Source organism: Platichthys flesus, chromosome 17, assembly GCF_949316205.1.
Source record: "Platichthys flesus chromosome 17, fPlaFle2.1, whole genome shotgun sequence".
Taxonomy (NCBI): Eukaryota; Metazoa; Chordata; class Actinopteri; order Pleuronectiformes; family Pleuronectidae; genus Platichthys; species Platichthys flesus.
The window spans coordinates 5,660,112-5,683,412 of record NC_084961.1 but is presented as its reverse complement, the minus strand read 5'-3'; the positions used below and the strand labels follow the sequence as shown (position 1 = coordinate 5,683,412).

General features: G+C 42.5%; 2 protein-coding genes across 10 annotated transcripts in view; one reads left to right on the top strand and one right to left on the bottom strand.

Annotated features, from left to right (window-relative positions):
- The first annotated feature begins 964 nt into the window (after positions 1 to 964).
- On the top strand, positions 965 to 6,827 carry LOC133971974 (homocysteine-responsive endoplasmic reticulum-resident ubiquitin-like domain member 2 protein). Of its 2 annotated transcripts, none has more exons than XM_062409128.1 (9): positions 965 to 1,095; positions 1,364 to 1,649; positions 3,423 to 3,500; positions 4,073 to 4,183; positions 4,351 to 4,469; positions 4,830 to 4,919; positions 5,030 to 5,326; positions 5,506 to 5,605; positions 5,803 to 6,827. In XM_062409128.1, the coding sequence occupies exons 2-9, from the start codon at positions 1,503 to 1,505 to the stop codon at positions 5,968 to 5,970; spliced, it is 1,110 nt and encodes a 369-aa protein (XP_062265112.1). In that variant the 5' UTR covers positions 965 to 1,095; positions 1,364 to 1,502; the 3' UTR covers positions 5,971 to 6,827. The 2 variants fall into 2 exon arrangements, with proteins under 2 accessions (XP_062265112.1, XP_062265111.1); XM_062409127.1 differs by having other exon boundaries at positions 4,070 to 4,183.
- A 918-nt stretch (positions 6,828 to 7,745) lies between these two features.
- The window catches only part of LOC133971971 (sodium bicarbonate cotransporter 3-like), a 34,255-nt gene continuing 18,699 nt past the window's right edge, over positions 7,746 to 23,301 (bottom strand). For 3 of the 8 annotated variants that reach the window (XM_062409114.1, XM_062409120.1, XM_062409115.1), the window contains 18 exons: positions 21,847 to 21,962; positions 20,919 to 21,076; positions 20,542 to 20,629; positions 20,169 to 20,315; positions 19,707 to 19,813; positions 18,182 to 18,356; positions 17,117 to 17,250; positions 16,741 to 16,986; positions 15,983 to 16,088; positions 15,626 to 15,787; positions 15,107 to 15,220; positions 14,759 to 14,920; positions 13,664 to 13,915; positions 13,091 to 13,159; positions 12,644 to 12,817; positions 12,243 to 12,380; positions 11,519 to 11,616; positions 7,746 to 10,058 (listed from right to left, as the gene is read on the bottom strand). In XM_062409114.1, the coding sequence (XP_062265098.1) occupies positions 9,977 to 10,058; positions 11,519 to 11,616; positions 12,243 to 12,380; positions 12,644 to 12,817; positions 13,091 to 13,159; positions 13,664 to 13,915; positions 14,759 to 14,920; positions 15,107 to 15,220; positions 15,626 to 15,787; positions 15,983 to 16,088; positions 16,741 to 16,986; positions 17,117 to 17,250; positions 18,182 to 18,356; positions 19,707 to 19,813; positions 20,169 to 20,315; positions 20,542 to 20,629; positions 20,919 to 21,076; positions 21,847 to 21,962 (2,528 nt within the window). In that variant the 3' untranslated portion in view covers positions 7,746 to 9,976. Of the gene's footprint in view, positions 10,059 to 11,134; positions 11,184 to 11,518; positions 11,617 to 12,242; positions 12,381 to 12,643; positions 12,818 to 13,090; positions 13,160 to 13,663; positions 13,916 to 14,758; positions 14,921 to 15,106; positions 15,221 to 15,625; positions 15,788 to 15,982; positions 16,089 to 16,740; positions 16,987 to 17,116; positions 17,251 to 18,181; positions 18,357 to 19,706; positions 19,814 to 20,168; positions 20,316 to 20,541; positions 20,630 to 20,918; positions 21,077 to 21,846; positions 21,963 to 23,301 lie in introns of all 8 variants that reach the window. The other 5 variants (XM_062409118.1, XM_062409121.1, XM_062409116.1 and 2 more) reach the window with 4 other exon arrangements.

Below are 23,301 nucleotides of genomic sequence, written 5' to 3'. Positions count from 1 at the left end.
CATATTACTTAATTTAATATTCACTTGACTGTGTTATATGTTATATGTTAAAATGTTATGTTATATGTTATGTTACATAGTATGTTATTTTTTTTTCATTTTGTAAAGTCGCCTACTGCGTAGATGTTTGCCTGCCATGTCATTGATGAATTTCACTGCTCCGATGACGCTGTCATTGGTGCATGTGACAATAAACTTTGATTTGATTTGATCATTACCCAACCCAATAGAAATACTAGAACTCAGTAGAGCCCATATCTGCCCCAAGGCCCAACAGTCCACTTAAATTCAATCAAGCTGCACCTGATCACACATGCTAGAAATCTGTTCCCTATTTATGACTGACTAGTTACCATGACTGGTGGGAAAGGAAAGGTGTGATTGTGTTGGGGTAAAACAAGTTTAAAGAAAATCTCTATTGGTATCAGTGAAAGTGATAAAAATAATTCCTGTTTATCTTGATATGATTTATTTTTTTATTTTAACTTATATCATAAATAAATGTAACTCAAATATTTAAGTAAATTTAACTCAAATATTTATATTAATTAAACTAACACTTTGAAAAGATTGAGATGACGAGAGAACAACATGGACACTGAAGAAATTGTGTCTTTTATGGAAGAGGAAATGTTTAGTAGGGATCGAATATAATAATAAAAAAGTTTCATTTAATTTTTTTTTACATAGTATAAGATATTGTGCAAGTAATAGTCAGTTGAAGTCCTACCAATTTTAGGGGTTCAGTATCTTGCCAAGGACCCTTCGGCATGCAGCTGGGGATGAGTGGGGATCGAACCCCCAACCTTCTTGTTATTATTTATGAGTAACTATAATGTTTGTCTGTGTTCATTCTTATAATATAATATAATATGGTTTATAACATGGTTTTTAATTATGTCTCTGTTGTGATCTTCACTTTCTCCAGTAGGTGGCGGTAGCAAACGTTATTGCAACAGGTAGACAACCACACAGCATCCAACGAAGAAGCGCTCCACCCAGGTCCAGGGTAGTGGTTCGATCTTTAGACGTAAACAACGAAGAGAAACCCGCTGAAGCAGAATCACTGTGGGACGAACATCCGCTCAGAACCAGGTGAGGGATCCACTCGGTTCCGTTAGCATCCGAGCTAACGTTGTCTGCTGGTTTAACGTCCAGCAGAGGCAGGAATCTAGTGAAGCTAGCGTTAGCTTAGCAGCCTGTTAAATACCCCTGAGCAGGGTTAGCAGGTGGATTATTTACTGCATAAAATTTTGTAAGTTATCACAGATGCTGGATCAGTTTCCGGTCTCATATTGTTCCTCCATCATGTCTGAGGCTATGAAGGTGATGGTCTCATGCTAACCTTCTGTTCTGTCCTCAGGCTCCTGCTGAGGAACCTCCGAGCTGGAGATGATCAGCGCTGGAGCTTTGCACCCATGGTTCCGGGAGAAGATCTAGAAAACGAGGACCTTCCAGATTTCTCCCCCCCCTCCCACCTGGATGTCAGATGGTTGTGAGTCATGGATCCAGCTGCTGTGGACGGTCCCGTCATCCTCGTCATCAAGGCTCCGAACCAGAACTACGACGACCAGACCATCAACTGCTTCCAGGACTGGACCGTGGAGAAGCTGAAAGCTCACCTGTCAGATGTGTACCCCAGTAAACCAGTAAGTATTTACACTACTAATAATAATAACACCCCAGTAAACCAGTAAGTATTTATACTGCTAATACTAACCCATTAAACCAGTAAATATTTAAAATAAAAATACTACTACTTGAGTAAACCAGTAAGATTTTATACTGCTAATACTACCCAGTTAAACTAGTACTAGTATTTATACTAATAATAACACTACCCGAGCAAACCAGTTAGTATTTATACTAATAATGACATTCGGTTAATGACATTAACCGAATGTTAATGACATTAACCGAGTAAACCAGTCAGTATTTATACTGCTGAAACTAGCCCAGTAAACCAGTAAGTACTTATAATAATAAGACAACTACCTGAGTAAACCAGTAAGTATTTATGCTGCTAATACCACCCGAGTAAACCAGTAAGTATTTATGCTACTAATACTACCTGAGTAAACCAGGAAGTTATTTATGCTACTAATACTACTCGAGTAAACCAGTAAGTAGTTATAATAATAATACTACACAAGTAAACAAATAAGTATTTATACTAATAATACTACCAAGTGAACCAGTAATTATTTATTCTGCTAATACTATCCAAGTAAACCAGTACTAATACTACCCCAGTAAACCCGTAAGTATTTATGATAATAATAACACCTAAGTAAACCAGTACTAATACTACCCCAGTAAACCCGTTAGTATTTATGATAATAATGACTCCCAAGTAAACCAGTACTTTTTTATGAAAATAATAATAATAATAATTTATTAATGGAGCACCTTCCAGCACAATGTACTAAGTGCTCACACGCATTGAGTCACATGCTTCATCTTTGTGTTGGGATTTGTGAGTGTGAACTGGTCAGTTTGCCAGTGCGACAGGAAACCATGTTCCCAGTCCCCTGCATACTGTTAACGTCTGTCAGGTATTCATAGATCAGGTCTATTATATTTACATTTCCAATGTGACTGGAGTGTATTTCACCAGTGGAGAACAAGAGGCAAGCATTTAAACAGTCCACAATCTCCAGTTGGACTTTTTACTGTTTCCGTTCTGCTGAGATCCCCTGAGAGAAACTTTCTCTGTTAAATAATCATAAAAGTGACCTGGACCATTAACCGTTCTTTGAAGAACAGATCAACCTTGATCTGTTCTTTGAAGAGATATGGAGTCCCAGCAGCTGAAGGAGCCTCGGAGTCTGCAGATCTGACATCGCAGTGAAAGGAAGCTTTTCAGATTCCTGTTGCTTTGTGCTTCTAATCTAATCCTTTTCCTTTCTGCCACTTGTTCTGATGCAATCATTGTAAACACACTGGGACAAACTGCTCCCTCGAAACGCTGCAGTGTTTTCTCTGTGACGGCTGCACTATTGTTTGGATTCAACCCATATTCAACCCAGAATAATACTTCATCAGTTGCAAGTGGCCAAGATTTAAAATTGGCACTTTCAATTCCCAAATGGCGGCACGCAGTGAATGTATGTCTGAAGAGGACAGACTCTGACCTTGTTGCACCGCCACTTTAATCCACCGTTAAGACCTACTTATCCCAATTGAGGTTACAATGAGCTCATCCTCACTACTTACTCACAGAAAGTCTCCGCCTTTTGATGTTGTGACCTACATTTGCAAATTAGCCATTTTCCTTTCTTTTGGTTTCAGTCGACGTTAAATAAAAATCTTCTAAAAGGTCAAAAACAAAACGAAGCTAACCGCAGTTCACATCCTGGAGTTGTTACTGAGATACAGAACCTTTCCTTTGACCCTGCTGTCGTTATCATGAACGTTTTCAGAGCTCCAAAGACCAGAGGCTGGTGTATTCTGGGAAGCTGCTTTTGGATCACTTCACCTTAAAAGATGTGCTCAGAAAGGTAGGTGCACTCTGTTGTTACAGGCCTGTTTAATCGTTACAAGGTCAGGGTAAAAAGGTGAAATCTGTTTTCTTCAACAGTAAACAATAACATAACAGGCCCTTAAATTATTTGAAACCAAAATGTAGTAAAAGAGGAAAATAGGCCGATTTTCAGTTTGAAGAATGTCTGAAAACACTAAAAACTGGGGTTTGTGTTTCATGTGAGTTCAGATACAGACATCAACCACATTACCAGGGACAAAGAGAGAGTTATTTAGTTCTTTATTTGTGCTTTTATTTAATTTGCTGCTTCTATCGCACCTCGGGGCAAAATGTCACACCAAAGAATTTTTTGTTATTGAGATGTACAGAATTATAAAACTAAAACTTCCCTGTGATTGGGTTGTATTTTACTGTATTTTATTGTATTTAAATCAATTTGGTATAAAATATAACATTACACAGATAATATAAAGTTATTTTGGAAGTGTTATGGAGTTTTTCTGTGTTGGCTCCAAAGTTTATTCTTGTTTTCTTTGAACCTGCAGTATTTTGACTCTTGATAATGAGCTGTATTGGTTTCTACAGCAGGACGAGTACCATATGCTCCATCTGGTGTGCGCCTACCGGACCCCTCCCTGCTCCCCCAAGCCCCCCCGTAGCACCGGTAACAAGCCTCAGGAGAACCCGGCCAGTCCCACGGTGGGTCAGCCACACACACACTCACACACACGCATCACACCTTGCCATCCATTTCATCATCAGAACATTTCCTTTCATCATCCAGCTCCAGGAGGACTCGAGATGTTTTGCTCCTCTTTGAGCCGTGACGTGTTTGGTATATTCAGAACTTGTCTTTCTGGTTGCAGCCCTTTACGAACTCGAACAGCCCCCCCACTGGTCCACAAGCCCAGTCGTCCACAGGGGAGATCAGCGAGGGAGCCGGACCCTTCCCGTACCACCAGATGTATTCACAGTTCATGCACAGGTAAGATTCTGGAGTAACTCATGCAGAGCAGACCCCCCCTCCCCTACACATAACTGTCTAGTTTTAATAGTAGAAATATAATTGGTCTGAAAACCTTAATTATTTATATGTCATAACTTAGAAAGTGAAAAATCTCTATCTTACCCTTAAACCCCTTTTTCTCAGGCCCCAGCTCGCCATCAAGTTTGGTGGAAATCAGTACATTTAAACTTGTTCCTCAAAGGAAACACACAAAGTCCATGACTTTCTTCCACTTCGTGTACCGACTGCATTAATTCGGCTTTTAATGCTTCAAACTGTAAAATCTCCTACCTCTGATCGTGGGACCAGTCAAATGTAACCGTCTGTCTCTTCTTCCAGCTGGAATCAACCCCCTCCACAGTCCTATTACAGCCCCATGACACTGATGTGGTGGCAGCAGCTCTACGCCACACAGTACTACATGCATTAGTGAGTTCCTTCATGATCCCTGAATGGTTTCTATAACATTTGTCAAACCACACATCCTCAGCTCAGCTCACATCCTGTCTGTACCCTGTCCCCTCCCCACCTCCTTCCAGTCAGTTACTAGCCGCTGCCGCCGCCTCCTCCCAGCACCTGAGGCCCGACCAGCCCCCCGCCCAGTCCCACCAGCCAGACCCTCTGAGCCAGCGGCCGCCAGCCAACCGCCGTGGCAACCCGGAGATCCAGATGAACGCCCAGGGGGGGGAGATCCTGAACGAGGAGGATCTGAACTGGGACTGGCTGGACTGGGTGTACACATTCTTACGCGCCGCCATCCTACTCAGCATAGTCTACTTCTACTCGTCCTTCAGCCGCTTCGTCATGGTGATGATGGCCATGCTGGTGCTCTACCTGTGAGCGAGCCTTTTACTCTACGTTTGTGTGTATTTACGTTCTGTGCTGTATTGATTTTGCATGTACAGCTTTGTGGAAAGGTGTAGGCAAATGTTAAAATGGGTATTTTTAATGAAAACCCCAATAGTTGAATGTGTTGTTGTGGGAGCTTCATTCTGGTGTTGGTGTGTGTGTGCAGGCATCAGGCCGGCTGGTTCCCTTTCAACCTGGAGAACGAACTGCTTCTCCCTGAAGAACGAGCCAATCAGGACGACATGGAGGCGGAGCTACAAGAAATGGTCAGTGCGTCTCGGGGCTGATGGGGATTTGAATGGACTTTGACTCCTTTTGAACTGGTTATTTTCCATATGATACATTTCAAATGCTCAAAGAAATTGCTGAAATTATCTCAAATATGTTAAATCTGTTGTAGAGACACTGCATGTTACCGTCGTTTGGTTCATATCCCGTGTTCTCATATCCTCATCCCGTATAGGAAGGACTGATGGACGACAGCTCGGACGACGAGGGGGACAGCGGAGAGGAAGGAGCCGAGGATCCGAACAGCGACCCCCACACGGGCTTCCTGGCCTCCACGTGGTCCTTCGTCGTCACCTTCTTCATGTCACTCATCCCAGAGGGGCCGCCGAACGCTGCGGACTGAAAACACGGGCGAGCCACTGGAGCGGACTGATACCCCGAGGAGGGAAGCTGCTGGGATGAGGTGTTCACAGTTTCCCAGTGAGACAATTTACTCTGGAGCTTAAGACTTTGAGCCGGAACACAAATGACTGATTGAGCCTGAAAAGGAGAAAACCAGTCACTTTCTAATGACTTTGTATTGTTTGTCTGCACAAAGACCAACATGTGAAACTGTGCAATGACGAGAACATTAGTTCAACTTCTACAAAGGTTTGCCAGTGAGGCCTTGTAAACCTAGTGAAAAAGAATATTGTCTGCCCATGCAACGTCTCTATGATTCATAAACAAGGGACAGCCGGCACGTTTACAAAGAAAACTAATCACAACACTACTTGTGTTTAACAACTTCAAGCTACAATATTTGTTGAAATAGTTTTGTCTGAATTGCATTGGTTCTTTTTACGCGATGGTTGTTTTCTGTGGGCCACGTTAGTGCGAAGCTGAACCGCAGCAGGGAACCCTGATTCATGTGGCACTTTGTGGTGAAGAGTGACTTTGACCTGAGAGTTCCTAAATGTGTCTGAGCACATTGTGCAGTGTGTTTAGTGTAACAGAGTGATGTGAATCAATGCACCGCTCGTCCTCTCAAACAGCCTGAGAGAGCAGAGGGAGACGGAGGAATCGACCCGCCGACGCTGACAGGAAGGTCGGTCGGGGTGTGAGCGGCGTCAAGTGGGCGCGGCGAGTTTCCCTTCTGCTGCTGAGTCCACGTAGGACAAAGCCTCAAACCCGTCTGGTTTGTGAAATGGCTGCAGCTGTTACTTGTGTTCTGTAAGATAATAATAATCGTGTTTATTAAACCTACAGTTGTGTCATGTGGTTATCTGTTCTTCCAGAGTCTCACTGAGGCAAAAAGCAAAACAAGATTAGAGTAAAGAAAGACACAATTCAGAATTCTCTTTGTATTCTCTGTACACACGTTACGACTGTCCAAGCAAAGGTCCTAAAAAGCCTAGAAATGATTATTTAAATGGTTCCAAATTTAAATCCAAGCATAGAAACATCACACCTCCAGAAATGTGGAAGTGGAGCAGAGGATGTAGAGATGTGATGTGGTTGTGCTGCTGAGCAGTTGTGAGCAAAACAGGTCTCTGCTGCCCCCAATTGTCCTCAACATAAGAAAACACCCCAGGCTTTTTAGAAAGGGAACAGAGCCTCTACATCAATGTGCATCTGTATTCAGATCTACTTCATTTCACTCTTATCGTTGAGTTGGTTTTGACTAAAGCTCAGCGGGACTTTTGGGACCAATACTGATATGAATATTTAAGATTTTACAATAAGAATATATAGACTATTGCAGAGGTGGTTACATTATTCTATATGTTTTCAATTTTGAGGCAGATCCTGGATTTATTTTTTCACTTATAGCAAGATTCCGTTTTTTTTGTTGACATTTCCACGAACTTTCCAGTGAATAGATGAATCTTGATGAAAAAGAAATATGGCATTTTTAGTGAACTGATATCTACTGTATGAGCATATGAAATGTGGTGAAGCTTGATATGTTTTAATGGGCTGTTGGACCTTGGTAGTGGTATGAGCCAATCTAGTTTTAGCCTTGTACATCCTTTAAATGTAATAATCAAATAATTGTGATCAAGATTCTGGTTGCGGGAATTCAACAGTTAAAAAACTTACTTTAAATAGGAGGATTTAGACATTTACATGAGAAACTATGCGATAAGCGTGAGTTGAGGATGAGGAGGGTGAAGAAAGTCACTCACAGACGCAGCAGGAAGTCACCATGTTTACACTTTTATTGCTTTGCATCAAACAGCCATGACACGGAAGTCATCATTCCAGACAACAGCAGGTGGCAGTGTGCGTCACTGATGTCACGTCTGTTCGTGTGCATTGTCGTTGTGATGATGGTTTGTTGCTGATGAAGTTCGTCCACCTCTTTAAGGTGATAAATCTTAATGAGATGGATGATGGGAACATTGGGTCTTTAAAAAAATAAAAATAATCAAAATAATGAATATAATTAAGAAATAATAAGTTAGAAGTCGGTGGACAAATTACATTATCATGTAAAGAGCTAGAACCAGGATTTCAGAGTAAGATTTGGAGTAAACGTCATGTTTGAGGATGCCAGTAAAGTTATTTCCCAACTCACTGATAATAATAAAAAACAAAAACACAGTACCTCAATACTGATGACAGAGCGTTTGTGCTGTGGCAGTAGAAACACTGTGCCGGGGTAGAGTTACAGCAGAAGATGGAAGATAACACAGATCACATGGTGCGAGTCGGTGGCTCAGGCTACGACCTTCACTCGGACGTGGAATCCCATTCAGACGAACATAACACTGAGCCGCGTAAAGTGACCATGGTCAGTCTTTGGCGTTTGTGTGCCATCTTGTTTGTGTATGTAAATGTGTGTACATCTGTTCTGAACACTTATATTAGACTTGTACATTAAGATCTCCAACAAGGCACGTAGATAAGCTATTGTTCGTATAGTCACTGCAGCTACACACAGACAGAGCCGAGGAAAACGGACACGACAATCGTTTCACTAATTATCCTTTTGCCCGAACATGAGCTCAGGGTCACGAGTCCACACGTTGCCACAGTATGGAACACTCACTTATTGCTAAAAACACGACTGCACGCGGCAAAAATAAGAACAACTTCATAGAATAGAATATTTTTTACACTTACTGTAGACTTGCATAAAATGATTTTGCAACGCTAGACGTTCACTAGTCTTTACACCACACGTACACTATTACTAACATTATAACAGACAGTATAAAAACAGGTGCAACTAACCGGGGGGGGGGGGTCACAAATATACTGTTGCTTTTCTCCTGCACCCTCTAGGTTGAATGATTTACAGCATTTATGAAAATAGTCGCGGTACCGGCGATGACAGGGACACAGTGGACAGTTAACTATCGCCGCCTGGTGACAAAAATATCGAGTTACTACAGTCAGAAATCCTTCGAGATTCCTGAGTTGTTTGACATTTGAAGAACAGCTCTGCAGATTTGGTGGGTGAAGAAACCTTTCCGTTAAACACACTATATAATCCATTTTCTAGGTAAGAATCTATACTGGGGAAAGTGCTTACTGTACAGTACAGACTTAATATGGCCTCAGAAGTAGGTTTTCTATATGTTTCAAATGAAGAGAACACAGTTTACATACATACATACATATCGTGATATTCTATAACAGCAGATATTGTATAAACAGTGAGGTTTACAGTGAAAATAAACTGACTGACTTTCAAAGCAGCAATATGAACACTGAGTGCTCCCCCTGGAGGAAGGAGAAGGTATTTGTAAGTAGGACTACAAAGATGTATGCAGGTATCGTGTGGAGTCTGACTGACCGTACCTGGGTTTTGGTTTGTGTCGTGTACTGTAGTGTGCCGGGCCAATTCTGAAACACAACATGGCCTCATTATCGAATGTGTGTTAGAAGCTGGTGTCGTTTAGCGAAAAGGTCTTAAATCGACCTGGAACACACAGAGACAAACAGGACAGGACAACGCACAGACATCTACGGGACTGAGACCAGCTAAAAGAAAGACAGTAAAATTGAAATTAAAATACACGAGGGGTTAAAAAATAAAATCAAATTCGCACAGTCCAACATTCCCCAGGAGGGAGGCCCCCTTCCTTTGGCATCTGTGGTTTGAACGGCCGATTTGCTAGAGAGGGTTCCTAAACAGTGAGCGTCGGTGGGCAGTTGACAGCAGGGTTCCTCTGTTCCTCGGAGGCGTGCGCTCTACAGCACGTCGTGGCAGCTATTTGTACATTATGTGCTTCACCCCTCAAAAGACTGGAGAGGACTCACCGCCCCGGGGTGTAGGGGAGGGAGCTGGTCCGCCGCCCCCTGGAGGTGGCCGCTCTGCAGGCAGGTTGTGCTGCTTCAGGTCTACGCCCCTCTTTCCCACAAAGATGGAGTGTTGGTGTGCGAGAAGGAACCAGGAGGGAAGGAGGGCCTTGCTTTGCTCACAGGAAGGACTCTGAAGTGGAACCTGCTGCAGGCGACTCGGGGCTGACGTCCACTCTAACGCAGGCCAACTTCTCCTGGCTGAGATGGAGAGACAGAGACAAGGTCAGTGCCTCGGACGTTACTGAGGCTGGAGAGCAGCTGGAAGTGAGATTCTGTTAAGATGCAAACTCCTTTGATTTTACCACCGTAAGTAAACCTGAGGGATGAGAGGACTGTGACTGAACTGCGATAAACATAGATCAAATATGCGTTTTCATGTTTTCCTCATAAAAAATTATTTAAACACGAGATGAAATTATACTTTAAACTGACGGGGATGAGAACAAAGTCATATCAGCTTGAACAAAACAGATTTTAAACTTAAGAGGGCTACACAGAAATATTTGGGAGTGGAAAGATTTCCACGAAACTTTCGAAAAAGAAGAAGAAGAAGAGGAAGAAAAAGAACTGGATGATTTTCGGATGAACTTTATGAGTTTGTGCAGTTCGGTGCAGATCCAAATAAAAATCCAGATCTTGTGAATTTAAATGTATTTTCATAAGGCGGCTGCGGTGGCAGAGGTATTTGCCGTTCTAGTTTATGTTAAAGTCGTGCGGCTGAGAGCAAGAACACTTCTGATAGCCCTGACACCTTCCACTACACTTCTCTGGTCGGGCAGACGAATTGAGTTCACTTCTTTACTATTTTTTATCAGAGATGTATAAAACCAAGAGGTGAGAATCAGGACTACATGCTACCATGCAAACAGAAAAAGAAGAAGACAGGCATCTAGACATCAAATCAGCAGCCGAGCTTCACAAAAGTTCTAATCAACAGACGCAAACATGCAAAGGAAAAAAAAAGAATGCAGATTAAAAATCAGAGCTGACAATAAAGAGCACACGTCCCTTTGCATTAGAAGCAGCAGGTATTAGTTGATTGGGTGACCATTACTTGTTAGTCACACAAGAACCAAACTGCTTATCTTATGATCTGATCTTATCGCAGGTCATTTATCCGCAAAACAAAAAAAAGCACACAACAACAACGACAACACACGTAGCAGTGCGTTTTCCTCAGTTGTGGCCATGCGCTAAGTGTCTGAGAATCAGTGAGCGAGGTTAGAGAGCAGCCGTGTGACTCAGATGTTTTGCATCAGACACAGCCCTGCTACCTCTTCTTCCATTGGAAGGCTGTGGGTCAATACTCCTATTCTGTATGATCTGTTCAAGATGGACATAACAACACACAGCTGACGACCAGAGTCAGAACAACCATTTCAGTTTGTATATGACATGAATCTGAAAACGCGTTCACAGCTCAGGACTCTGGGCTGGTTATGGAGGAAAATCATGTTTATTAGGTTTCGTCCATAAAGCATAAAAGCATAATTGCATTACGCGGCCATATTTGGATCCAACCATTAAAGATATAAGATTACATTTTTGGGGAGCGATACATACAGTGCAATTGGAAATAGAAAACACTTAATTAGACGTGAAGTCTTTGCAAAATGCTGCTGTTCATTGTAGAACCGTGTGTCATTGTCTCTACTCACCTCCCTGAGAGGGTCTTCACTGGGATGCTGAGGTGGTTGGCTCCATCAAAGCCGACCTTCAGTGCCATCCCCTCTTTCTGCCGCCTGGCCTCGGCCTCCTGGGGGGAAACAGCAGCAGAAGCATGAATCAAAAACCAGTTGTTAATGCAGTCAGGCTCTTACACCACCATCTTTGTAGCTTGATATTAAGACAAACCACTGATTTATGATCACACAGGGAGTTTCATGTAAAAAGAGTAAAGCTTTTTTGTCCTGTTAAGCTTTATTAAAGTTTGGACTTTAAGCTTGTGTATATCTTTGACAAAGGGCAAAGTCTGAATATGTTCAGTTTTTTTTTTTCTAGCTGGAGTCAAAGGTTGAAGTGATCTCACCACTTTTTTTCCAGATACATATAAAAGATCACTGTGGCATTTGACAACTGAAACATTAATCACTTTATCTTTGAGTCTGAGTGACAATTGATCAAAAGCTGTGGCAGTCCCGATGTGTCTCATTTACAGACACATGAGGTCCCTGTGACCTTGACCTTTGACCTTTGGCTATACAAATCTAATCAGTTCAGGTCAATATTTGCACCAAATTTGAGGAAATTCTCTCAAGGCCTTCTTGAGTGATCTTGTTCATGGGGATGTGATGTACGTACAAACAGACGTACAACTTGAGAACCTAATGCCGCCGGCCACTGTTCTGCCGCTGGTGTGAAGCCATTCAAATTAGTCTTTACCAGTTTTTCCCGAGCTTTCTTTTTCTTGTCGTCCTCTTTCTTCTTCTTGCTTTCTGGAATCAAGTCGTCCAGCCAGCTCATCTCTCTCTTGGTGAAGAAGAAGTCCAGAAGCTTTCGGATGAAGACCAGCGCCAGAACCTGGAGAAGCAGACAAGACAAGAACTATTATCCCAGGTTTCATATCAAAAATATGATAAAAAAAAATAATTGCACTGATACTGGGAAACTGATTGAAGATTAAACAGTTCCACCACGTCGTCATCAGTCAAATCAACCATTTCACTTTTCCTCAGTTGTTTCTGTTTGGCGGTGGAGTGGGTGAGACTTTCTGCATCTATGTCCCTGTTAACTAGTCGAATCCTGTTGTAGTGAAGTGGTGACTAAACAAGAGACGTCTTTACCATCATGGGAAACACAACAGCCGCTGAAGAGGCCTTGATGACCCAGAGCAGCACCAGGCAGGTGAGCTGCACCAGGGTGAAGACATGGACCTTCCACAGCGGCACATAGCGGAGATAGATCAGATCCGGCTGGTGCTTGGCCGGCATACCAAACAACTTGATTCTGTCAAAGAACTGCAGAGAGAACGAGAAGAGGAAGAGACTCAGAGAGCGAGATAAGATATGCAAAGGACGTGAAAGATGAGGGCTGACAAGGATCGGGTCAAATTCAATATATTATTCAGGAGCTGGAACACATTGAACAAAAGCTTTTAAGGATGCTGAATTATGATCAAAGGATTTGGAGCTACAGGGGCCAGACGTATCTGTACTAACAGCTTGTGACTGCTTGTGTGTTCAGAACTGAAGAGCGCACTATCTTCAAAGACCAGCAGAGGAGAGCCTTACTTGGATTCCTTTGAGGGAGGAGACACCCATGTAGAGAAAGACTCCGTACAACACTGGCATTGGAATGAACTGTAAAGAGCAGAAGTCAAATGACATGATCAATTATTCAGCTTCCAGTACAAATAAGGGAAAGAATAGCAGGAGGATATATGACGTAGGTAGAAATACACTGATCATAAACATGCGTATTGCGTGTCCCATGTTAGACATATGACTGTAGCCGCTTCCAGACATCCACTACATTCCTGAAATTTTGCCTATGAGACTGCAAATGTCTGAGTCAGTTACTCCCAACATTTTCCAAAACTTTTTCCAGAAAGCTCCCTAGAAAAAGTTCCGGGGAAGATACAGCAGGAAAAATATTGTGTTGATGACGACTCTAAAACAAAACTTGTATCTCCTGCTTTACTAAGGCAGCCCCCCCTCCACAAGAATGTTCCAGAAACTTGACCCAACTACATTCCTCTTATGGGAAAACTGGGTCACGTCTGAAAACTGCATGTGATTTACAATAAGTGAAATCAAACAGAAGCCCAGGAGGGTGTCATTTATTTCTGCAATGATTTTTCTCACCTTGAGCACTGAGGTCATGAAAACCGAACAACCCATGAGGACAAAGATCATGAACCCGGTGACGCGCTGCTCTCGGATGCCCAGGAACTTGGGCTGCTCTCCGGGAGCCGAGCAGCCGGACTCCACCTTCAGGCTGTTCACGTGGGAGATGGAGAGGACCGTCGCAGCCACAAACCACGGCAGGCCCATAATGGAGCACACGCCCAGCATGATGGCCACGATCAGCAGGTCCAGGTGATAGCCACAGCCTTTCTGTAGGACACGCAAGGAAACAAGTGACGGTTGAGAGATGCAAGAGCAGCGATGAGATGTTAGTCCCTGTTGAGCAAATGTACAACAATAACAGAAGAACACAGGACAAGGAGCAACATCGTTAACAGACTTGTATTTGCCAAAACATACTTGGAACCTTCAAGGTGGGTTGAGTTTATTTTCAAAATATTAGCACTCTAGAAATCTGAAAAACGAAAATGTCTCATTTCTGTGAGATGAACACAAAAGAGGAAGAGACTAGATCATATTTTACCATCAAACTTATTTCAGGATGACAGAAAGAAGTGGTAAGAGATGAGCAAAGTACAGATGATGAGAGAAGTGAAGAGGTTACAAAGAACAGACTGAAGGGAAACAAGCTGGAGGCTGAACGAATGAGCACAAGGTGAAAAGAAAAACAGGTGTACAGACTTGTGGAGCGGAAAATGGGTTTAGTTGATAAAGTCTTCATTACAAAACTATCTATCGAAAAAACTATTTAGTTTAACTCCCATTACAAGATTAATTTACATTTATTTTGGGATAAAACCAGTTCCCAGTAAACTCGTTCTGAATCACTGCAGTGTCTGAGGGTCTTAATGGGGGAAACAATTACTTTTGGCATCATTCAAAATAAGACTTTAATCTGTTTTTAATAATAGATGACAAATATTTTATGGCTTTTTTAAATCCTTCCCTGATACATATTTCATACTGCAGAGTTTTACTTTGCACTATATAAGAGGCAACATGAGGAGAGATGCCTGGAACACTTTAAGAATGACTGTGTGTGTCTTTAAGATGAAACTCAGGCTCGAGTCAATCCCCCCCGGCAGGTCTGACCTTGAGTTTGTGCTCCTTGCGGTTGATGATGACTGCAGTGATCTGCTGGTCCATAAAGATGAGGATGGTGCAGAGCAGGGCAGGAAGTGCAGCTACCAGCAGTGTCCACCAGGGGTTGGTTCCTAGCGGGTCCATTAGCCAGCCCCGGTTCTTTGAAGTAGGCTGCAGGCAAAAGGCAGGGATGTGCTACTTTTAGTGTTGAAGGCATAAAGGATTTACTTGAGGATAATGTGAACATTAATTAAGTTTAAACAGTGAAGGTAGACATTTTTCTTACAAAGGAATAAGGATATACAGGGTTTGACATCCATGGATTGAGATAAAAGACAAAGTAGAACAGATGCCTACCTCAAAGCGGTCAGGAACATTCAGTTTGGGAGATGGGACGCCCATTAGATAGTCGACCAGCACCATGACCATGATGGTTATAAACACAGCAAAGTCGCTGATGGTGGAGCGCACCTGCAAACACATTCAGGCATTAGATAATAAGCTTGTGTGCTACTTTCTACTGTGTGTCAAATGTCATAATAATTACATGTGTGTCCACAGTAACAGCTCAGACAAAACCAGCAGCTGCCTACACAGAACACCAAGTGATAACAGAGAAGCTGCTGCTGTGTGGGAGGATGCAACTGGATCTTCTTTTTGTGTGCATGAGACTGCTCCTGCCTACTGATGACTGATGCATTGTAAACATTTACATAGTAGGTTGTATCTAGACAGACACACACTTGCAGTCACAGGAACACATAAATGAACTCATTTAAATATTAATTTACATTACTTACTGTACTCCAGGTTGTTTAAATCGACTCTTTGTGTTGTTTACGGTAAAATATAACAAGTGCACATAACAAATCTCACCATGGTGGGGAAATATCTCTCCGTCTTGAATTGCTTGAAGAAGGAGCAGAGGAAGAAGGTGGTGAAGAAGAGGATGATCGACCAGAAGAGAACATCTGGGATGTAGGGACCATCGTGACCACAGGCGGGACCCTCAAACTCCCCCTTCAGCGTTTTACACATCTTGAGAAAAAGGAAGAATTAATGAAAAGTTAAATATTGTAAAGCAAATTCAGTAAAGGTATGCGCATGTGCCTGATTAAATTAAATGACTGTACTGAGTAGTAGTGGCTGATGATGTTTGAATCCTTTACATGTGACGCAGTGTGGGTGTAATTACAGCCCGTCACACTAGAGGTCACTGTGTGCTTCCCTCACCGAAACACTGAGGCTGCTCCACGGGACAGAGTCTGGGTCGTAACCCGACTGATTCCACTTCTGCTCATGCTCGTACGTGACGTTGGCTGGTGGAGAGCACTGACACCTAAGGAGCACAGAACAAATCAATTCTCAACCTTGATCCTGTGCAGAAGAGCCTCTAGGTTCATTCTGACTTCAAAACACAGGCTGCAGCATTAGTTGTGTTTTTTAATGTGTTATTTTGAAAGGGAGTAATTTACATTTAAGCTCTGTGGAACACCTTGAGCCAACACAATTACAGTGTTCAGCAACAAAGGCAGAGTGTTCCTAATGAAATAGTATTGAGATTGGGGGGGCTGATTTGGTCATAGAAGAAACCCCTGGTGTTTCAGATTAGCAATGAAGGTAGATTTGGCTAAGAAGGTTTTAAACCTTTTTGGGGGGAACTCTGACATTGACTGGGAATATATCCTTTATTATAGGTCACAGACAAATAGTTCTCATATATAGTTTAAGGTATTTTCCAGCTTCACATGTTACCACAATAGTATAATATAATAATTAAAAATAACAGCATTAAGAAGGATTATGACAGCTAAAAGGGGACTTTTCTAACAGATTACATTTTCATCAAAACCTACAAAACATTGATCCTTGGTTTTTGAGTTGTTGCTCCAAATAAGTTGGTTCTTAGTTTGCTAATCTCAGAAGAAAAATTATTTATAAGCTGTGTAAATTAATATGTGCTTCACAGTGACTGAAATCTCAGTACTTACGAATACAGAGTAAGATTGTCCAACTCGCTGTGCATGTTGACCGGGTAGTTCTCCCCCAAGTGAAACAGCTTCTCTAGAGCCTCGTAGATGAAGATGATGCAGATGAGCGCGGCAAAGGCCTCCTCCGTGAATCTGGTGATGTAGCAGACCAGGGAGCTGGCATCCGTCGCCACCAGGACCAGACACAGGAAGGCCGTCCACAGGCCGATGCTGGTTCGCAGTGACAGGTAGGAGAGGCCATAGTCGCTAGGGAAGGAAGGCAAAGACGACATGATAGAGGTAAACATATGCAGCACTACATTGCTACGATGACCATTATTATTATATTATACTACTATTTCATCATCATAGCAAAGGTAAACTTGCTCGAACATACGTGCAGAACTTGAAGAGGATCTTCTCAAACACTAAAACGGGCCCCGTGCTGCCAAGAATAGTGAGGGGCTGGCCCGCGAAGAGGGAGTAGGCCACTCCGGTCAGCGACGCCCCGAACAGAGACTCGATGGCACTCTGTGGACACAGAGGAGAGGGGGGGCGTGAGGGAATGAGAAATAGAGGATGGGGGAGATGAAATCACGCAATGGAGGATGGAGAGGTGAGGGCTGAAGGAGATAAAGGAGAGAGATGATTCAAAGAGACGAGTTTTGATTAAACAGACACCGGCCTGCGACCGAGAATAAAGACAAACTGTTTGGATGTTTCCACTCGGCTGACTTGTCCAAAGTCATATCTCTGTGGAGCTCCCGCCTGCTGAGTTTACTCAGACGCATCACACACACCAGCACACAGAGCGCGCCTACGCTAACAGTCCCTGGTCTAGTATGGACAGTAATAAAAAGACAGATACCCTATAGAATAGATTACAGTGTGATAACAGATTAGTGCACGGGAGGATGAATAATTATCACACCCTTTTTTTTTGCCAGTGAATAAAGACCTCCCAGTGAAAGACATGCGCTCGGATGAGTCTATGACAGAACAGTGATGAGGGTGAGAGATAATGGCATTTCTTCTTGTCACACTAAATTAGCTGCTTTATTAAAAAAAGGGGACAAATTGGGTAATCAGAAAATGACAATGTGCGCCTTTGTTGTGAAACATTAAGGAGGTTATTAACTAGGATAGTACATAGGCTTTTTATAAAAACTCCTCCCACTTTACAGCAATGAAACAAAAATACCCTGGATGAGCAATGATCACTAGGGATCAGGGGATTGAGCCATGAAAGAAAGGTCAAATAACGAATTAAAACCAAATTGACTAGGAAAATAAGCAGTTTGGCATTTTAGCAGTGGAACAACCCAAATGAACAGAATCCATCTTTGAGAAAATTGGTGTTGTTTGACTTTTTAGCTTGTCCCAATGTCCCATGTGCTAGAGATCATCACAACTACATATAACCGCTGCCCCATGTGTTGCATGTATGTGTTTGTAGACTCACTATGTTGCCTTTGGTCGCCTCTCCCAGCAGACCTCCAAATGTGATGACGGGGGACATGCAGGCGCAATACAGGAAGAGGACGGAGGCGAGACACTGCAGACTGAGGGAGTCCCGGATGTCGCTCCAGTAGAACGGTGCTTTCCGCTTGATGTCCCAGATCAGACCCCCGAATATCCTGACGAGGACAGAGGTGGATTTTAAAGTTCACATAATAATGGCGGCACGGTCACTGAAAATATTCACATCACATAAACAACACAACCAATTAGGTAAATCGTTAAAAACATTTATCATATCATTAGTTGACCCTGTGAATTCCAATTCTTACGATGTGTAAATTCCTGTTGCTCTATTTATAGTTGAGATAAGTTTAATGGAGCGCGTTTGATAATGTTCACCACCAGAAACTAGTGGGCACCGTGATCCTGCTTCACAAGTCCAAATGATTTCAATCCAGACACCGTTTGCCTTGGATGTACATTACAGAATGACTCCCTATCCACACTTCCTCTCTCTGGTCCTGCTTTTATTTTTAAACTTTGCCTTGGAGAGATTTGTTTAATAAATCCATTTCTCACCTTGCATATCTTCCCTCCCCCCCCCCCCCCGCCTCTTCTGTGACACCTGAGCAATTGCTCAGCTGTGTCTTCTTCCAATTTCTTTTAACAGACACCTCTGGAATCTGTCTATCTCCTGCTTCAACCAACCCCTTTCTCTCTGCCTCTTTTTAATGTGAACCCTGATTTTCTCAGAGCTTTTCTTTAAATTAGCTCCTTGCGACTCCCTACAAGCCTCCGTCCCAGAATAGCTTCCTCTCACAGTAGCGGTGAAACGCAGAGTGAATCAGTAAATAATACAGGGCCTCTCCACTGGTGTGTTTGTGTGTGTGTGTGTGTGTGTGTTTGTGTGTGTGTGCAGAGTACGTATGTCTGTCAGGGGTTTTAAAATAAACACATTGTCCTCGCCGTGTGGACTGGACTTGAGAGACCCAGCAGGAGATATCCATAAATGTCAGCATCTGAGGTCCGTTCTGCTCGGTCGAAAAACATCTGCACACATCATCGATTTTACGATTCGAGGCTTGTGATGTGTGAGGAATCCAAATTTCTGATTTAAAAATGTTGCTTAGAGATCAAGTATGACTGCTGTCTACTAGTTGGGATACACATATTGCAAAAATCCCTCAGCCAATGACTTGTGATTAATCTCATCATCATCTTCATTATTCTCACCACAAATAAGTGTCTTTAACTAAAGAAGATAAAATGAGGTCTTTTGTCTTTTGTCTCTTAAATGAGCTTTTTCCTGCGGCTCTTGTTGTCACCGGGCACTTGTCTGAGTGTGATCAACATGATGTATTACACATGTCTACTTACTGAATAATGAACTTGTTAATTCCACTAGAGTATGCATTTAATTATAAAATGTGTCTTTGTCAACACAATTCTCAAGTGGTTTTACAAATTATTCAAGTGAGTGACGTCCCCCTACCTAACAAATGATCGTTTAAGTTGTTAACACTCACATCCCCGTCCTCTGCAGCTCAGGTCCTGATTCATGTTCCTCTTCCTTTTCCATGTCTCCGGCTTGAGACGCACTCCCGTTGAGCGTGGTTGGTATCTTCCTCTTCATCTGCAGATCAAAAGATGTCTATATATGTAACATGGCTCCGTGCATTGAAATCCCTTCGCTGTCAGGATGCTTTTAATCCATAAGAGGGTTCTCTGCGTGTGACTCTAGTGGTGAGAATTAAAATGATATGTACAGAAATAAAAGTCAGTGAAGTCAAATTCTAGATTGGGACAAGACCTTCACACATCATTCAAGGTCAAATAAGTGTCTGTTGTGTTAGTGTGCTGCTTATTGGTTAGTGTGCAGCTGGGTAATGATTTCTGAATCAATCCCAGCGAGGGAAATCTCTAAAAGTTTGTGGTACATTGTAATTTAAGGTTATTTAACACTACCTTGACCATAGAAGCCCACTGACCTGTGATGGGACATTCTTTGGGGGCTCGATCCGAATCGTGGGATCCCATTCTCCAGGAGGCAGGACAGTCACTTGATCCAGGAACTCGTCAATCCCAGAGAGGAGATCCGTTCGGTCTTTGGCTTTGTACGCCACATCATGGAAAATCTACAAAATCATTATTATTAGCTGTTATTGAATGTACCTGTACATACAGATTAAATTATTCACAACGAAACCAAGAGCGAGGGAAGTCCAGCAAAGAATAGAACACCAACAGCACATCCTGCATCTTAAATCCACCAAAAATATGATAGGAATTCCTTTGACACAGTTTAATGAGGCGATTGTCAAGATAAAAATTAATAAATACTAATTAGATTCTAGCTCGTACCTCATCTGTCATGAGTGTGGCCATTGATCTGCCAATTTCATGGTACTGTGGCCCTTTACCGTGAGGACCCAGAAGCAGGAAGAGAAACCTTTGAACAAGACACACACAGTCAAACTCAAATTCACCATAAACCACAGTAACTACAACACTCATCACAACAAAATGCACTGCATTCACTTAATGACGCACTGTGGGGTTCAATCAGTTTCATTGATCCTCGCTAAAATTGCCTTGTGTGTATTCATGAGTTTCTTTCATGTAAAACTTGTGTAAAGATGGATTTTCAAATATTATGATACCTGCATTCTGGCAGTCTAGTAGTCTAATAACTCATTAAAAGTCTGATGATGATATCATTCAGTTCCTATTCAGTGTACCTCGTGGGGACAGGCACCTCTGTGAGGCCCGTGATAAGGACCGCTGGAGACAGCCGTACAAAGGCAATAATGGGCTTCTCCAGGAAGTCCACTTCTCCCACCAGCACGTTGGAAGCCTCTGCACCCGGAGGAATCTTTTTCATGAAGTTCATGTCCACCTAAAACCGTAAAGAACCAAAGACATTGAGGAATTAGAGATGCTGTCAAACCCTAACAAGAAAACAGAGCAAATACTGAGACCAAGAAGAGGAAAGTTGTGCTAAAGAAAAAGAGACTTCAGGTCACAGAAGTTTACGCATGCAGATAGAGAAGAAGAATGTAGAGGATGGCAGCAGGTCGTTAGCTATGATAGCAAATGAGATGAGGTGAGTTAGTAGCTATCCTAAGAACTACATAGTACTGAGCAAAGATTGTCTGTTGCATTGATGCATTTCTCATCCTGTTCCCTGAATAAATATCTCTCGAGTACAAAGGCTAAATACAGATTCGAGAGGGGGAACATTTTTTAAATCTCTGTGTAGCAAATACTGTGTCTTCATCCCTCTTTTTCATCCTGTGACTCATGTTAAAACAATGCATCATATAATGGATGCCATTTTTTTATGGCATACCAACTGAAAATGGTCGGATGGATGACGGCCATGAGAGGGAGGAATGTTTAAAGCTAAACACAGTTACACAAACGTACTTTAGACTTTTATTCTGTATTCTCAATTCTTAGTCTGTTGCAGGCGAAGCAATGACTGAAGCTGCTCATCATGGAGCCAAGAAAGAAAGGGCAGATGTGTCATGTCACATGGGCTCTCAACCTCAGGCCACTGAAATGACTGTGAACGTCCAGAAACTGAAGCAAAACACAGATGGACTTGGTCACGGGCCCCTCCACCATGAGAGACAGTTTCTGTGCTCAGTACTGTGGCTAGGTTACCTTGCTGAAGTCGACACTGCTGCTTTCTCTACTGACCCCTACTTTGGATGGCCTCCTTTCCACTGGCTTATTGCCATCCAGGTTGTTTGGGAAGGAGTTCGGAGACGCCATGGGTCCTGGGAGGAGCAGGAGCAGATGGAGGGAAGAAGAGACAGAACAGTGTTGGACAGTGTGTAAGGACAGCGAAAAGCTGTGTGGTTTACGATGAAATACCAAACGTGATGTCATTAAATGTCATTTGTCTTTTCTTCCTAATCAGAGTTTAATCAGGAAAGAATGGAAAAAAGTTAGAAGCAGTTTAACAGGCGTTTAATCTCTCTAGATAAACTAACCTTTAAAAATAAAAACTTGCTATTTTATTATATTCTTTGGTCATTTAAAATCTGAAGAAATATGATCATTTTAAAAGATGTACAGTTAATTACACTCCTAAGCCCTGGATGATGTTTCTACAAACCAGTTCATTTCTCCATTATTCGCTTTGAGATCCAATCAAATGACCAAAACTTTATCCTGCAAATTTCTTTACACATGAATGGGAAGAGAACCAGTTTGCTCTTGTACAAGGTGGTGAACTACATTCCAGAAGCTGACAGATAAAATACAGTTGTGATCAGACTGACTTTAAAACTTTACATCTTTGGCTGCGAGTGTAATGACTCATTTCCACCACCACCGTTACCAGCTCGATGTGATGGTTTCCTACAGGACTCAGCACACTGTGATGGCTCAGCTACACTGAAGGTATTTTGGACTCAGCTCTGTTGCCGTCTGATTCCTGTCAGTTAAGCTCATTACACTGGTGCATAAGTCCGTCCTGCTTAGCTTGAAGTTATGTCAGCTTTGAGCTATATCTGAGTGGACTTGTTTGATATGCCTGACAATTCACCTTCCTCCTGACAACTGCGAAAATTGCCGACACGCTTCAACACCGCCTAAGTCATTTGAGCCGAGCCAGACACAGGAAACGCTAGCACTCGAGGGGACATGAGAGCGGGAGATGAAATGAGGGAGTAATGTGTTGGATCAGAGAATAGCATATGAACACTATTCCCTGAAATTCTGAAGTAACGCTTCTTTTACCAGGTTTTAACATGTGTTCACAAATTTCAAATTTTTCCCATAAAGAAGAAAAAAACGAAATAGATTTACAACAGTTTAAGTATTGTGACACAATCTCATCTAGAAACAATCCTACATTTTAATGTGCCGTTTCTCCATGCATGCATAGTGGCCAGTAAGCAATGCCTTTGAACTGTACCCTGTGGATGCTGGGTAGCTGCGGTTGCTGAACAGGAGCATGATTGCTCACATACCCCACAAAGCCTCTTGGAATAAGGGAGGGATTATCTAAGGTTGTGTCAGTAAACAAACTTCATTCAGGAAGGCTAAGCCCTGGAATGCTCCCTCATACCAACCCTTGAAACAGTGGTATCACACTTCTCACTCAAATGC

Bases quoted from the DNA above. Each gene is read 5' to 3' on its own strand.
- LOC133971974 (XM_062409127.1), top strand. From the start codon at position 1,503: ATGGATCCAGCTGCTGTGGACGGTCCCGTCATCCTCGTCATCAAGGCT. The intron at 1,650-3,422 runs GTAAGTATTTAC...GAACGTTTTCAG, and splicing joins ATGTGTACCCCAGTAAACCA to AGCTCCAAAGACCAGAGGCT. The intron at 5,606-5,802 runs GTCAGTGCGTCT...CATCCCGTATAG, and splicing joins AGGCGGAGCTACAAGAAATG to GAAGGACTGATGGACGACAG.